Genomic DNA, 17021 nt, shown 5'->3' on the forward strand with positions numbered 1-17021 from the left:
CAGGGAGCTTACATGCTAAGAGATACCAAACTGACAAATGGCATCAATTGCCACCCATCTTTTAAGTTTTCTTTCTCGCAGAGAGGTGCTCATGTGATGTTGGCGATACCGAGAGGGTGGGTTCTACATCTCACTTGCGCTTACTAGGAAAAAGCCACTGCCGAGAAGGAAACTGAAAACAGGCACTGTAGAACGAAAGCAGGGGCTGGTGGACCCAGGTCTGAGGAGACAGCTCGGTGACAGGCTCCTTGGTGGCCAATGTAAGAGCAGCAGACCATAAACAAGGTTTACAAGGAGGAATCCAACAACGGGAGGGAGACATCTTTCTAAGCAGGGTCAAGATGGCTAATACTCCATGAGCTCACAGTTGTACAAATAGGAACCCGTTCCTGTCTCCAAATAACTTTTTAAAAATGATTTCCAAGTGTTTTTTTTTCTCACAATACTTGCTTATACTCTAGACTCACAACTGTAAATACTGTATATTTAACCTATGAAACACAGAAATATTTCTAAATCCAGAAATATTTTTAAGAAACACAGATTTCACTCCATTAAATCTCTGCTGGTGCGATTTTATTTCTTTGCCCATGTGAACTCAGTTAAAACTTACACTATGCTCACCTTATGCTGACTTAAACTAGACTTTCACACACACAGACTTACATTGGAACCACGTCCAGATGGGGCCCTGGTGAAATATTCACTTTATGACACACAGTGTCATCTTGAAACTTTATTACTGATAGAGGAAATACTTTTTCTCCTTCTCTAAATGAAAGTCCTCTAGGACTCCAAAAGCTACTTCTATTACAAAGAATTTTTTGTTTAAGTGGAAACTGCTTCAAATTATATCAGCTAAAAATTAAGTTCATTTTGCCCAAGGCGGTCAAATGCTTTTCACTCATAGTGAAGGGACATTTTATAGAAATTTATCCGCCACTCAAAAAATGGTTTCACTACTGGGCATTATACTCACTTCTTAGAGAGATACCCAAGGCATTACCAAAGAATGAGCCATTCTCTCCCTCTCCCTCCTCCCTACTCCATGGCAATAAGGACCATCAAATGGGCGAAGAAGCTGATGGTGAGCCAAGTAATCAGGTTCCTCTTTTCCTTATTCAGTTTCAGATCTCCAGAATTCTCTAAGGAGTAGATTATATTCATCCATCTGATTAGGTATATTGAGGACTAAAAAATAGAAGGCCTTGCTTGGTCTATGACTTCAGATCAGCATGGGCTTGACTTAGAAGGACCCAGTCCTGAAAGTTCAACAAAGAACTGACCTGGTCAGTGACAGGTCCTCACTTAGGAATAGTATTTTGCGCCCACCAACCTTATAAAGAGAATCCAATTCTTGTAGCACCAGGCTCCAATCCAGCCCAGAAACGAAGAGGTCTTCGGGGGTACAGAACCCTACCAACCTGCCCCTGTCCCTTCCCTACATGAATCCTGGTATCAGGGCACTGTAAACAGCCTCTCGATGGTTTTCACAGATGTCACAGGTGTCCCTGGGCCCTGTCCCCAGTCATGGGAGATACGGGTACAGACAGGGAAAACCTTCATCGCCTGATCTCGAGGGAGGGAAGGTGCAGCCTTGTGCTCTGAGCAGCTGCGGGAGCCGTGTGGAGCCTCCCCAGCTGTCCCCGGGGCGAGGCTGAGAGCAACAGATCGCTCCATGTATTTTTAGATGGAACTCCCTCAATGGCATAATGAGTTTCTTCTTTTAAAAGGAAATCACCCAGGGCAGTACAACTCCCCTGATGAATCTGGGCTGTGTCAAAATGAAAAACATATGTGCATTTTCTGAAAATAGAAACACAGGACTGGATCAAGCAAAATTTGAGAGGACAAAATAATTATTAGTGCTGATCTCAAAAAAGTGCAGAGTTTTAAAACTTCACTGCCTCGGGCGCCTGGGTGGCTCAGTTGGTTAAGCGACTGCCTTCGGCTCAGGTCATGATCCTGGAGTCCCGGGATCGAGTCCCGCATCGGGCTCCCTGCTCGGCAGGGAGTCTGCTTCTCCTTCTGACCCTCCTCCCTCTCATGCTCTCTGTCTCTCATTCTCTCTCTCTCAAATAAATAAATAAAATCTTTAAAAAAAAAAAAAAAAAAAAAAAAAAAACTTCACTGCCTCCACGTATCCTAATTAACCCAGGGATGTTGTTAAAGAAATTCAGAGACAATTTAATCCTCCAATCTCTAGCTATTAACGGGGGCACATTTTGTCTTGTGCATAATGAGGCCTGGTGGAAATAAGGTTTTTATCATGCAAATACAATGAGAAATATGCTCTTTATATAAGCTCTTAACTCAGAAACCTGTAGGGAATGGAATATTCAGCTCATACATATAACAACATCATTAGGCTTTGAGAAATCACCTAATTCTCTACATGACACTTTTCTGTATTTAAAATATATTGAAACAGTGCCTTTAATGAATGAATTCTGACCTGAACTGAAGCGTATGATGACAAAGATCAAGGATTTTTTGGCACTTCTGCCTTTAACCACACCACCAAACTGTGTGTCTGTGGGAATGTGTTAGATTCTAGCTTTCTGGGTTATGTTTGCTCAGGGGATGCCTCAGAGATTAAGTCTAAGGACTTGTTCTTCTGTGAACTGCAGGGATCCATTTTCAAAAAAAAAACCCAAAAACCCAAAGTTTAAAAGTTATTTCACGGGGCGCCTGGGTGGCTCAGTCATTAAGCATCTGCCTTCGGCTCAGGTCATGATCCCAGGGTCCTGGGATCGAGCCCCACATCAGGATCCCTGCTCAGCAGGGAGCCTGCTTCTCTCTCTCCCACTCCCCCTGCTTGTGTTCCTTCTCTCGCTTTGTCTCTCTCTGTCAAATAAATAAATAAAAATTAAAAAAAAAAGTTATTTCACAACCATATTCCAAATTGTATTCCATAAATCTTATCAAAACTGAGGCAGGGTCAGGTTTGGAGAAGGTAACAAAGCTTGCCTGGGTATAACCCACCAACTATTCTTGAAATCCTTGTCCTTGGAACAGCAGTGTCATTATCATACGTAAGTTAGGCTAGCATACTGATTCTCAGGTTTTCTCTAATTTAAAAAATACATTGTCTCCTCCAAATAGGGACAGAGTCATTGCCTTCATTTCATCTGACCACTGTACGTTCCAGAGACCGTGCTCAGGCTCACTGCAGAGGCCTGAACTTTCACTTACAAGCTGGAGACGATCCTGGCTCTCCGGGGGCACTCCGCATATCCGTCAAGGCAGATTCTCCAGAACCTTCCCCGGATGACTGCCAGGCATCGCCCATTTGTGAGGCCTTCACTGCAACTTGGAGGCTCTCAGCTTAGAAGAAAGAAGAAAGAATACAAAATTTAAAAACCAAATATACATAGTTTAATCTAGATCAAGGGTTGGCAAACTCTCTCTGGCCTGTGTCCGGTTTTATATGGCCCAGGAGCTAAAAATGGTTTTTACATTTTAAAGAGTTGTTAAAATATACACACAGGCATTCACACATGCACAAAGAAGAATGTGTCCCAGAAATTGTATGTGGCCTGCAAAGCCTGAAATATTTACTATCTGGCTCTTTAGAGAAAAAAGTTTGCCAACCTGCAATCTAGACCAATACTTTAAACATCATTTTATGATAGAAAATTAATAAAAAGATGCACTGTATAAAAAAATCTCAAATTTAACTTTCAGTACATTAGTCTGCTGAAAAACTTTCTGTAATTCAGTTAATTTAAATATGATTTTAGGTATAAAGATTTTTAAATGTATTGCTCAGAAATATTAGCTATTCTTCGAAAAAGAATTTCCCCAACTGTGCCTTAAAAAATATAGATTCCCAATCCTTACCTACACCTACTAGATCACATTCTCCAAGGGAAAAGACAAGGAATTTGCATTTAAACAAGCACCAAAGGCTACTCTTAGGATCTGGTAAGATTGGTAAACACCACACCAAGAAAGTCGTGTTTTTATTTACAATAAATGCATTCAATGTGGAATGACATAATTCTGAGGGCCCTACAAATATTTCTAAAACATTATGTCCACTGTTTGAATCTAGCAAATACTCATTGAGCACCTACTCTGTTCCAGGGGGCCACTGGGCATCTGTAACTAATCAGGGGAGTCTGCAGACTGGAGGAGGAAAACACAACATACACATAACTATACACATGGGAGCACGTGATCAGTGTTAAGTTCGATCCCCCAGTTCTTAGAGCATCATAAAATGCTCCAGCAGTGCCAAGGAGCAAGACAGTTATATTCGCCAGTGGGATTAGGAAAAAGTTCTTAAAGGAGATGAAAGGTGAGCAGAATCTTGAAGGATGAATGGGATTCAAGACGTAGAGACAGAAGAGGAGAAAGGAGAGCAGAAAAGCAGTCCAGTAGAGCAACGACCCAGGGAGACCATTCAAGGTGCATTACTCAACTATTTATTTTTTTCCCCAAAGATAATGACCTCACCCTGATTAAGAATTCCTGCTAGATCTCTGAGTCCTGATCATCAACGACTCAGGGTGGATCAGATTGTACCTTAATTGCTCCGTGTTCTCTTGAGCAGCTGGGTCCCCTGCTGTTCCCCAGCACCAACATCACATGATGGGCCAGAGGAATTAAAACAGAGGGATGTAAACTGGGCATCGATGACAGTTTTGGTGGTGGGGGGTGGGGGGAGGGAGTGAAAGCCACTGGCTAAAATGGAGAGGGGGTGACTTACTCAACAGAGATATTATCAAGGCCAATGAGAAGGTCACTGGTTCTCATGAACCCATTCGGAAGTACTTCTAGCTTTATTTCTAAAATATACCTTGCACCCGTCCACTTCCCTCTACTTCCATTGCCAACATTCCTGGGTCCAGACCAAAGCCCCAACACCCCCCATCAGCGTGCGTAACTGCCAACCACCCATCTCCAGGCAAACTGGTCTCCGTCCACTCTGCTCTCTTCTCCAGACCTAGGATGGTGCCACACCCATGGTTGAAAGCACCCATAACTTTCCATCAATTTTGGAATAAAATCTCTATTTTTTTAACCAGAGCCTGCAAAGACCTCTCTCTGCCCACCCACACAACCTCACCTCACACGCTTCCTTGACTGTTGTAACCCCGCCTTCCTTCTTCCCTTGAGCACGCCAAGCTCGCTCCACAGACAAGGGCATCGTACTCACTTTCTCCCTGCCCAGGAATGGTCCTCCCCTGGATCCCCAGACAGCTGGCTTCTTCTCATCTTTCAATTCTCATCTCAAAAAATCATCTCCCCAGAGAGGTCTTCCCTGACTTCTCTAAAGCAAAGCCTTCGCCTCAGCCCAATCTTATTTTCTTGTGACCTTTGTGAAATTATTTTGTTTCCTTGCATATTGTCTGTCTTCCTCCACTATAAGTTTTTATTTCCCTCTTTTTTTTTTTCATTTAAGTGCAGTTGACACACAATGTTACATTCGTTTCAGGTGTACAAGGTAGTGATTCCACAAGTCTATACATTACGCTGTGCTCACCACGCATGTGTAGCTACCATCTGTCACCACGCAATGTTATACGGTATCATGGACTATATTCCCTATGCTGTACCTTTTATCCCGGTGACTTATTCATTCCATAACTGGCAGCCTGTACCCCACTCCAAGTTATAAAAAGTATTAACTCTTTCCTTAGCACCAACAGCAGAGCACAGGGTAGATGCTCAATTAATACTGAATGAATGAATGAAAACAAATGGATGAATGAATGATTCCACCAGTGGACCCCACATCAGACATCTTCTATGCCCTTCTTAAGACCTCGGTTTCCTTATCAAATAAAGATCATAGAATGCCATGATTTCTAAATTTTCCTCCAGAACTGATGTTCTGAGATTCTGAGCCTGAGCTTGGCAAACTTTGTCTGCAAGGGACCAAGATCGTAAATAGTTTAGGCTCTGTGGGTCACATGGTGTCATTGCAGCTATTCATCTTCACCAGTGCTGCAAGAACGCAGCCACAGATAATAGGTAGACAAGAGGGGGTGGCTGTGTTGCAATAAAACTGTATTCACAAAAACAGGTGGTAGGACACATTTAGTCCATGGTCTGGAATCTACAAAACCTTGTCTGCATTCCCTGCCACTCTCTCAGGTGGTGGCTCTTTTCTCTCTCAAACCCATTGGCCTACTGTCACTTCAAAACTATTATCCCTACCTCCCCAACCCCCCTTTTCCTTTAATTTCGTGCCATCAGATGATACCACTCACTACCCCTTCTTGTTGCCATCCATCTACAGATTCCTTGAACAACTTAGCATCTGGTGCAAGTTCTCTCCTTTCCCTGAATGCTACTCCTGTCAAATTCTCAGGAATTGCCATTTTTATGAACCTAGTCCTTCCAATACCTTGGCCAGGGGTCTACTTGACTTCCTCATTTCCCCAATGATCTTATCCTTCACCCTACCTCAGCCACCAAACTCCCAAGGTTGTACCCTAAACTTTATTATTACCAATATTTGCACTTTGCCCCCTTATATAGTCCATTCTCCACACAGCAGTCAGAGGGTTCCTTTTAGAACACACATGATGTCACTCTGCTACTCAAACCCTATAATGCTTCCCACAGTGTCCCTCAGAATGAAAGCCGAGCTCCTTACTCACCTCAGTCGGGTCCATGTAATGTGAGTGGTAGTTGGCTCTGACTCATCTGCCACTCCACACCCCTCCCTTCACGCTACCTGCAAGGTCCTCCTTGCTATTCCTCGGGCTTGGCATGCACCTGCCTCGGAACCTTTGCATCTTCTGTTCTCTGTGTCTGGAACAGTCTTTCCCCAGATATCTACTTGGTTTTTTCACTTCTCTGTATCTGCTTACACATCACCTTATCAAAGAGGCCTTTCCTTGTCACCCTAACTCAAATACAACCTCCCCACTCTATCCTCTCTTTATTCCCTATCCTGTTTATCGTTTGTTTTTGGTTTTGTTTTTTAAAGATTTATTTTACAGAGAGAAAGAGAGAGAGCGCGCACACAAGCGTGTGGTGGGGGGGTGGTGGAGGGAGAAGGAGAGAATCTCAAGCAGACTCCCTGCTGAGCATGGAGCCCAACCCAGGGCTCGATCTCAGGACCCTGAGATCATGACCTGAGCCGAAATCAAGAGTCAGATGTTTAACTGACTGAGCCACCCTGGTGCCCCTGTTTCTTTTTTTAAGTAGGGTTCAGACTTTATTAAAATCTTCACTGAAGCAATTGTCCTCTATAGTTTTCCAAATAAAATGTCTTCATTGTTTTTTTATTGAAGTATAATTAACAGTTATATTAGTTTCAGGTGTACAATATAGTGATTCAACAATTCTATGTATTACTCCGGGCTCATCATGATAAGTGTACTCTTAATCCCCATCACCTATTTCACCCAAACCCCCACCCACCTCCCCTCTGGCAACCACCAATTTGTTCTCTGTATTTAAGAGTCCTTTTTTGGTTTTTCTCTTTTTTGATTTGTTTCCTAAATTCCATATATGAGTGAAATCATATGGTATTTGTCTTTCTCTGTCTGATTTATTTCACTTAGCATTACACCCTCTAGGTGCATCCATGTTGTTGCAAATGGCCAGATCTCATTCCTTTTTATGGTTGAGTGAGATTCTATTGTATATGTACACCACTTCTTCTTTATCCATTCATCTTTTGAGGGACACTTTTTTGTCTTCATAGTACTTGACACAACCTGACACATCTATTTCCTTTTATTTTGCAATTTCTGGAATATGAATTGTAGCACAGTTGGAACACTGTCTTATTTTGCTATATCCTGAGCACTAAAACCACAGGGTATGACACACAGAAGGTACTCAAACATTTTCTGAACTTGTTAAACCAAACAATTTTGGAAGCAACTTACCTTCTTTCAGTGCTGCTGCTAGTAATGAGGCTGCCTGGGGAGGCTCTCCTGGGTCAGGTTTAATGAGGAGGTGGGGCTCTAGATGGACATCCTCAAATCCACTCAATTCTCCAAGTTCAGCATAGATATGCAGCTTCTCCTCCAAATATGTGCAAATTTGTTGGTCTTGGTTACTGAGTATTTCTATGAGATAGTATTTACCATGGAAGGTTATCAGATGAATACAGCAACTGTATGAAAATCCAAGCTCTAAGATAAAGATGTTCCTCATCAGCAAGCAATATGGTCTCACAGTCAAGTACAAGTTGTTGGGGGGCCAGAACCAGGTTCAAATCCTAATTATTCCACTTAGTGACTATAGCCCCAGCAAATGACTTAACAACTCTGAGCTTCCATTGTCTTTTCTGTACATTTACTGTACTCAGATGTTTGTTTCCTTTCCCATGCCCCTAATCCCAGAAAAAACTTGCACAACTATTCGTTGTTCAGGCTGTTTTCTATTAAGACTAAACACTAAGCTCAGGAATGAAAATTGAGGTGGCACTGTTCATGATGACTGATATCCACAAGGGAAAACAATGCAAAAGCCCGAAGCTACTCAGGCTTCAGCCCATCTTGGTTAAAACCAAACCTACTAGTTTATGTTTTTGTTTCTAAACATCCAATTTCTTTGACCAACTTTGCACGCATCGTTTTTCTCTGATTCCAACATATCATATGATTCCTCCAGTTTAAAGGGACCTCAACCAGCATCTAATCCAGGGGTTCTCAGTCTGCTCCAGTATCACCTGGGAAGAGTTTTAAATATTGACATCCACAACCACCTTCCACAGATTCTGAGTGAATTTGTTGAGCGTAGGGCCCAGGCATCAGAATTTTTACAAAACTCCCAAAGTAATTCTGATGTCCCGCCAGAGATGAGACTCACTGAGACTCATCTAATTGCCTTAATTCACGGACTTGGAAACTGATGACCAGAGTTAATGGGTTCCTTGTCCAAAGTCACACCACTGTGACCTGACAGGGCCAGGACCTAAAATGACACCACTGGACAATGACCCCAATGCACAGCTGCACCACACTGCCCACAGCTCTTGTTTCGTATATATTATGCGCCCCTATTTTTTTTTGAAAATTTGTTATGTATTTTAAATCACTAAGGAGGAAGGTGGAGGGGGGGGGGACAGTCATCTTATTTGAACACTCCTAGTGCCAATACTTCTTGTTCTGAAGAGTGGTGAATGGGCCTCAGGCATATAGAAGTAGATGAACCATTTAACCACAACCTCCCACTCATGACACATGGGCTTTCCCAGCATCCAAGGAGAACAGCACAGCCAGGGGATCAGAGATGTCTGCATGGTACCTTGACATTGCTGAATTTTGGCCACTCTTGCTTCAGCTTTCCGCCTCTCTTCATCAGATTCGCTTGTCCTTCCCCCTTCTTCTTCTGGGCAACTTTAAGAGACAATAGTCAAGACAGACAACTGAAACCAAATCCAAATATCTTTAGGTTCATTAGAAAGACATGGGGACTTGGCGGCAGCATTATTCATAGAAGAAAAATTCAGCATAAAGAGAATTGTTCATGCCCTCTAGCCAAGGTATCTGGCTTTCCTGAGTATACAAAGGACCTTGCACAATATGACATAGCTCTCAAAGTCAGAAGTACAGCCTGACTCAAAAATTCCGACAAACACATACACACAAACATACACTCATGTACACACCCACACCTGACACTCAACACTAGCATTAGGTCCAACTAAAATACTAAGTTTTGCTTTCTACTACATGTGGGTACTTCTTAATGGGACAGAGGAGAGGTAGTTGGAGGGATCAGAGGGTAGGGTGCCAGGTTGGGTGTGGTGCAGTAGAGGTGGAAGAATTTTATAAAACATCATTCAAGATCGATCTAATCAAATTACCATGAAGAATGATCACCCTCACCCTGTCTCATTTATAAAAACTTATAAAACCACAAGTAATGAGAAGTAAATTGACTTAGAACACTTAGATCCTCCAATCAAAAAATGTTTATTGAATGATTCTTCAGAATTAACCACAAAGAGAAACAAAAGGCAAAGCCCCTGCCCTCAAGGAGCTTCCAATCTAATAAACATATATACACAGAAAAGGTGATAGCTACAAGGTGGTTTATGACAAGCACCGAGTCAACGCTTTAGAGAGCAGATGATAAAGAATTTCAGGTAAGGAAGAGACCACTGGAACTGAAGAGGTCTTCGCGAAGGAGGGAAGCCAGGAGCTGCACCAAAGATGAGCAGGAGTCACACAAGTAGAGGGGAGGTAGGGCTTTGCATGCAGGGAGGTGCAGAGAACAAAGCTGCAGGTGAGAGGCTATCAGAGGCGGGTGCAGGGAGCGGGGAGCAGACCTTTCTGGCTGAAGCAAAGTGTTCATGCAGAGGAAACATGGTTAGAATACTCTCCCAATTGAACAAGTGCATTCCCTAGAGTGTGGACAGAAGGAAATGTTACCTTTCTACTGCCTGTTGGATTCGTCTCATCCAGTTATTTCGTTCCTCCTTGGAGTTGGTATGAATTTCATACATCTCAGGACCAGCAGATGAAGCACTGATTAGAAACATGCCTCTTTCCTCATTAGCAACTTCTCTAGCAATAAGCTTCTGAAGAGAAATAACCGATGGCTTCTGATCCTACATAAAATAGGAAGATGTGCAGGTAAAACAGCATCCTACCAAAACCAAAGGTCTCACCAAACACACTGGCTAAGGAAAACAAGAGTATTAGGCAAATCATTTCACTTCAACCTTTCAAAAGCACTCTGAAAGTTGGTAAGATCTCCAGTGGAAAGGGCATGGTAAAGAGAGGATGGAGAAAAAGGATACAGGAGAATGTTTGTCCTTAAGAATGAGTGGCTTAAAAGGACAACTTTTAAAAAGAACAATCAGGGGGCGCCTGGGTGGCTCAGTCGTTAAGTGTCTGCCTTTGGCTCAGGTCATGATCCCAGGGTCCTGGGATGGAGCCCCGCATTGGGCTCCCTGCTCGGCGGGAAGCCTGCTTCTCCCTCTCCCACTCTCCCTGCTTGTGTTCCCTCTCTCGCTGTGTCTCTCTCTGTCAAATAAATAAAATCTTAATAAATAAATAAATAAATAAATAAATAAATAAATAAATAAAATAAAAAGAACAATCAGAGCAGTAAGAATATCAAAACGCCATAGTCCGGGGCTTGGGGGCTTTTCTAGAAGGGCATGGGATAGAAAATAGCATCTCAAACATCACAAGGAGACTGAGAGGGGTGTGAGATCTAAGAGACCATTGGATTTAGCAGGATTTAGGGCAGACTGTGAAAATGACAGAGAGGAGGGGGCATGACCTCAGCTTCCCTGAGCATAACCAGCGTCTTCTGCTACCGTAGGACAGAGCACAGCGACTGAACTTCTGTGGTTCCACCTGTGAACGCCTCTCCTTCCCACCAGCCACATGAGCCTCTGGTGGGCAGGAAGGGCTCTGATTCATCTGTGTACGCCTAGCACATTGCTTTGCATACAGTAGGCTTTCAATAAATGTCTGTAGAAACGGATTTAGTGTAATTCCATCAGAGCAGAACAGGAAGAAAAGCTAACATCCGGCATACAAGCCCTGACTCAATCACCTCTTCTACGTACATTTACTGCCATCTTTCAAGGTCCCATTCTAAGCACTGGGGATTCAATGATGAGTAAGAGAATACTACTAATTTGGGTTGGGAGCCATAGTTGAAATAATAACCAAAAGAAGGCCTGCAGGAGATAAACAGTTTGGGGGGCTAAGTATGAAGAATTTTCTTTGGTCTGTGGCTTTCAGCACTGTTTAGAGTCAGTAGCAGTGCATGGTTTGGCTTCTCCTTCTTGGACTGAGTGATCCCTGGACCCAGAACATGCCACGACATCCCGCATGGCGGACTCCTTAGTGCTAATCTGTCTGCTTGCCCAGCATGACACAGCTATGCCACATCTAAAGTTGTGTGCAGGGGTGTCCCTAGAATACCTCTTCAGCCCATTCTTCTCCGAGCAGCAAAAAACAAAAACCAAAAAATGACAACAAGTTTTTGAATACTGCCCTCTCTAATTAGGGCGAGCCCCTGAGCACTATTAATATCCTTCATTCAGTCATGGATACACTATCCAAGACTTCATTTGCTTTCCTTCTTTCAATGCAAGAGTTAGGCTCCTCAGCTTACAAGGTAAATGGCCTCTGTATATAAAAGGCGGAGTAGGTTTAAATTGCTTCAGACATTAGCAAGGATGAAATTATCTGAACCAGTTGGCTAGGGCTACAGAAGGAGGGGAGGTGGTAAGATCAGATATTTTTTAACTGAAAAAGAGGTAAGCAGGTAGAAAGTAGCATTAATTAAATCACCATCAGATGAGGAGACAACAGGGGCATGTCCATCATTATTCATATTAATCACACAAGAACACTAGAGATGATCAAGAGTTCAAATTAAACTTCTAGGAATGGAAGTAACGGGTCTACCTTAGAAACAGATGTTAAAAATTGGTCATGCCAAGGCCTTACCAAAGCCTAACCCAGCAGGGGTGTTTGTTTGTGCCACAGTATTTTAAAAACAGATTTTTTTTTAATAGTCACCAACATTTAAAAACTGGGGGATTTCCCCTTAAAACAACAACAACAACAACAACAACGAACCAGTAGATGTAGGGGATCTTGGAAAAAGCAGACTGGCAATCCTGGGCCCATGTACTCATGTGAACACACGGGCTGTCGCTGAGTAATCCCTGCCCTCCGGGAGACAGGCCATGTTCTCACCAGGTCACTATAGTCTCTAGCACTTGCTATGGGATCCTGGATCCCAAGCACACTCCCAGTTCCCTCCTATATGTTTCCTGCCAAACCCTTGAGGCAGGCTGACAGCTTCTGCCCCGGGGGAAGAGGAAAAGGAGCTGCTACATTTAGCCCTGTTGTACATTAACCCCATCTCCATTTGGGATTCCGCGGAGTGGCTGACTCTTCTAGTAATGCCATTCAAAGTCCCACTGTGACCGCTTCCTGTCTTGAACGTGAACTTGCACATCTCCATGTTCCCTTGTCTTTTTTATTGTTCATTTTGAAATTACCTTCTCTAATATTTAAGAGATCCTTCTAGACTCAGTAATCCAGGATTTAATGAATTTATCTATTTTTTTCCTATTCATTTCATAGATTTGGGTCCTACTCCCATTTCCAGCTGAATCCTCTTTAAAAGCAAAATTCTCTTGTACGGACTCCCATTTTTCTGCTGCTCATCTTCTGGCCATGTCCAAATTCATCATGTCTTTTGTAACATGTTGCAAGTTAAGCATTTCCTAAAGAAGTTTTTCTAACAGCACGAAGAGCAGAGAAACTTACCTGTGGGTATTAGCATCAAGCTAGCCTTCTCCAATGCCAAGGTGAGAACCAGGAAATCCAGACATTTGTATAACCCTAGCTAATACAGCAATTCCCTCAAGCAATGCCCTCGAGCTAATATAGCAATTCCCTCAATATAGCGTAAATAAGATATTTATGACTGGAGGGCTATGCTAACTAAATGTCTACGATGCAACTCAAAAGCATATGCTTCAACAGTACAGTGCCCTTCAGTCCTTAAGGATAATGCTTTCTATTTTGCTCCCTGACATGGAGAAGGGCTTGGCTGGCTTTTATGAAAGCTGCTGTGTATCAGGCTAGCAACTCCATTAAACAGTATCAGCACCATCTTACTGTTGTCCAGAGCCAAACCCCTTCTCCTGAGAGGAGCAAAGCTGCGGCTGCCTTCGTTCTGGCATCTGATGGACTGCACTCCTAACATCCCACTTAATGGCAAGCGTAGTCTAAGTCAGGCACAGATAACTCTGGAAGAAGTCACATAGGAGGGACAGATCCATATTTCAAGTAGTAACTATAAAGTGAGCATCACACCTTCATCTCAATCCATATGCTATGTTGTCCTAGAAAATAAGATAGTTGTCTTTATGCTGTGTCTAATCTTTGACCCATCAGCAGGTCATCTTGGCCTGTATTAACACCCAAGAAGGCACAATTGGTTTCTCTTTCAGCTCTCTGGTTTTGACCAAACTTTTGTTTCTATAAAGGTGTGGTGTGAATTTGTTTTCTCTTCTAGCATGGTCCTCACCTCCCACAGGACAAACAAAATGGTTCCACCTTCCTACTTACTTTCTCTCTATTCACAGCATCTCAGATAATAGCACAGAGAGACTGCTTGACAAATCAGTGGCTTGTCATGAAATCTGCAATATATATAATTCAAATGTATCAGAGCCACGGGGACTTGTCTAAGGCCTCTTGCTATCCTCTGGAGTAGCTTTGTGAAGCAATCTCTGACCTTTATACAACCCAGCATCGGTGTGCTGATGAAACCAACGTGCTTAACAAGATGAAGAAGCCTACTGGGCCAACCTGACAAGCACAGGTGGGCAGGTGAGGCACTCCACCGACTCTCCCTCCCCCAAATCCACCCGTGGGCAGGAAGGCTTCTGTGTTTTCTCTGAATTCGCGTAACAGAAACTTCATTAAGCTCTGAAGGTGCTAAAACCAGTTGGAATTGATAACATCTACTAGTGGTTCCCAAATGTCCTCTCTGCCAATGGATGATAAGAACCATTTTAGAGAGCCACCATTATAATGCCCACATTGGTACTGCATCTTGGATTCTTTCCTTTAACAGGGCCTAATGCTCCATGAGGCTGACGAAGTTAATTGATGACATCTTCCTTCTTTAAGTAAGACATTTTGTACCGCAAGATGCTGGGTAAAAAATGTAATAAAACACTGGCTTTACTTCTAGTCTAACTCTATGCCAGCCATGAGATTAATGTAACATGCTATAAAGATAAATTTTACATGAATAATCTTAGTAATTAGTAGTCATTGTAGTAGAAACAAAATCTCCTTTAAACTTTAGATACCACAATGATGTTCTCTTGTTTGGCAGAAGGAATATCATGATAGTTATGAATGGGGCTAGCTACAGGTACAGCAGGGAAGGACCAATGGAAACAGAACACGATCCTGGAAGAGACCCACTGTTCCCAGCATTAAACATTTGAGTGGCTGGGAAGGCATGGTCAGGAAGGGGGTGGGAGAGATCTGGAAGATATACCAAGATGGCCAGAGGACTTCAGTATCTTACATTAACAATTGACAATTAAATTAGCAATTAACAACCACTCCCGGCTATAAATCAACACTTTTCACGCTTTTTAAACCAAATGAGATGCTTCTTACTTAACACTGCAATCACCAATACTAATGGAAATATAAGGGGTATACTCTTGCCAATGGCTACTTAATTTCACAAGGACTTTCAGGCATTTTTCAAAGATATGTGGGACTCAACTATTTAAAATATGCATCACATGGCCGTATACTTACAACAGCAGCAAAGATGTATTTCTGGTCTTTTTCTTGTAAAAAGAGCAGCACATCAGTTAGAAGTAGAGCCAGGATATCTTCAAAGAAAAGATATTACTAGTATTAACGAAGGAAACCACAGTTCAAATGCCTTTATCAAATATTCTGATTTTATGGTGGAAACTTAAATCAACTTATTAAAAATAAGACTAAGATTTAGTCTAATTATGGAACTTTTATAAAAATGCCTGTATTTATGATAGCCAAAGAGAAACTCCACAGACAGATTAGCTGTGTTTAAGCATGCATGTTTGTGTTACTCTAGGTATCACTAAATCTCCAGCAACATTTAATACTGGAGCTTTCAAAATGGAAAAGAAATAGCCAACAAGCAAAGGTTCTAATAGAATGGAGCAAACGCTTACCTTTAGAAAAAGAACCTTAATCATAACTGTTAGAGGGCAGCTTCTGCCTTAAATTATGTACACAAATCTGTTGAATCATTCCATCTAGACCTGAGCAGAGTTTGCGATCCTATACGTTGCCCCCAGATTGTTCACAGGAACCCATCTCTACTAGCCGACTAAACATTCTAACAGAGTTAGCAAACTGCTGATGTGATGAAATGGACCAAGAGCAGAGGACTTGTAGCACTGGGGTCTACAGACTGGTTAATAATTTAGCTTGGTTAATGTTCTAACTGCGGTTCATGTTTAATTGCAACATTGCTGATCAACAAATCCCATTTCAGTCATTAGCTGCAAAAATCATGAAAACTTGACAATCCTCCCAAGGGTTACCTCTGAGTTACCTTGGAGTAACTAGTTACCTTGGAGTAACTAAAACAACCTCTTCCTCTCACTTATCCGAGGAAGTTATTAAGATACATTAAAAACAGGGAGAGCAGACTGGTGGTTCTGAGCCCTGGCTGCACAGCAGACTCATGTGGGGGCCTTTAAGCATCCCTATGCTTTGTGTTCATCCCCAGACCAATAAAATCAGAATCTCTGGGAGAAGACTTGAACGTCAGTAATTTTTTTAAAGCTCCCAAGGCGATTCTTTGTTTTTTTTTTAATTTTTTATTGTTATGTTAATCACATCATTAGTTTTAGATGTAGTGTTCCATGATTCATTGTGCATAACACCCAGTGCTCCATTCAGTACGTGCCCTCTTTAATACTCATCACCAGGCTAACCCATCCCCCCACCCCCCCTCCCCTCTAGAACCCTCAGTTTGTTTTTCAGAGTCCATAGTCTCTCATGGTTCATCTCCCCCTCCGATTTCCCCCCCTTCATTCTTCCCCTCCTGCTACATTCTTCTTCTTTTTTTTTTTTCTTAACATATATTGCATTATTTGTTTCAGAGGTACAGATCTGAGATTCAACAGTCTTGCACAGTTCTATAGTGTGTGATCAGAGTTGAGAAAGCCTGGATCAACCAAGATGCTACCTATCGAATCAGTCCTTTAGAACTGAATAAATGGTTTTAGACTCTAACTAGATTAACAGAGTCAGGTTAATGCCAGTTAATGCCAAACAGCAGCACTGAGGAAGAGTCTGTACCACTGCGAACATGTATATTTCTGCATCTTATTACTCAGTAAGAAATTCGACATTCAGAGCTCATTTCTCCCCTCACGCGTGTGACAGCCCCCAGCTGGCTTGGCACATAGGCTCTAGGTGTGTAGGCGTACTGTCTCATTCTCAACGCACTACATTTGCCAGAGTAATATTTCCGTGCCAACAATTAGCAGAATTCTCAGCTCCTTTGACTCCAATATCCCAAATTGT

At 42.4% G+C, this 17021-nt stretch overlaps 1 protein-coding gene across 14 annotated transcripts in view; it reads right to left on the bottom strand.

Moving 5' to 3' along the window:
• The window catches only part of ARHGEF28 (Rho guanine nucleotide exchange factor 28), a 307933-nt gene that overhangs the window by 38364 nt on the left and 252548 nt on the right, over nt 1-17021 (bottom strand). For all 14 annotated transcript variants that reach the window (XR_004299393.1, XR_004299394.1, XM_032404209.1 and 11 more), the window contains 5 exons: nt 15252-15328; nt 10353-10531; nt 9223-9314; nt 7857-8039; nt 3196-3327 (listed from right to left, as the gene is read on the bottom strand). Coding sequence is in view for 12 of the 14 variants with exons in the window: in XM_032404209.1 (XP_032260100.1) it covers nt 3196-3327; nt 7857-8039; nt 9223-9314; nt 10353-10531; nt 15252-15328 (663 nt within the window). In the remaining 2 variants the exon portion in view is untranslated. The remainder of the gene's footprint in view (nt 1-3195; nt 3328-7856; nt 8040-9222; nt 9315-10352; nt 10532-15251; nt 15329-17021) is intronic.

This window comes from Phoca vitulina, unplaced genomic scaffold, assembly GCF_004348235.1.
Source record: "Phoca vitulina isolate PV1807 unplaced genomic scaffold, GSC_HSeal_1.0 scaffold6, whole genome shotgun sequence".
In the NCBI taxonomy this organism is placed as follows: domain Eukaryota; kingdom Metazoa; phylum Chordata; class Mammalia; order Carnivora; family Phocidae; genus Phoca; species Phoca vitulina.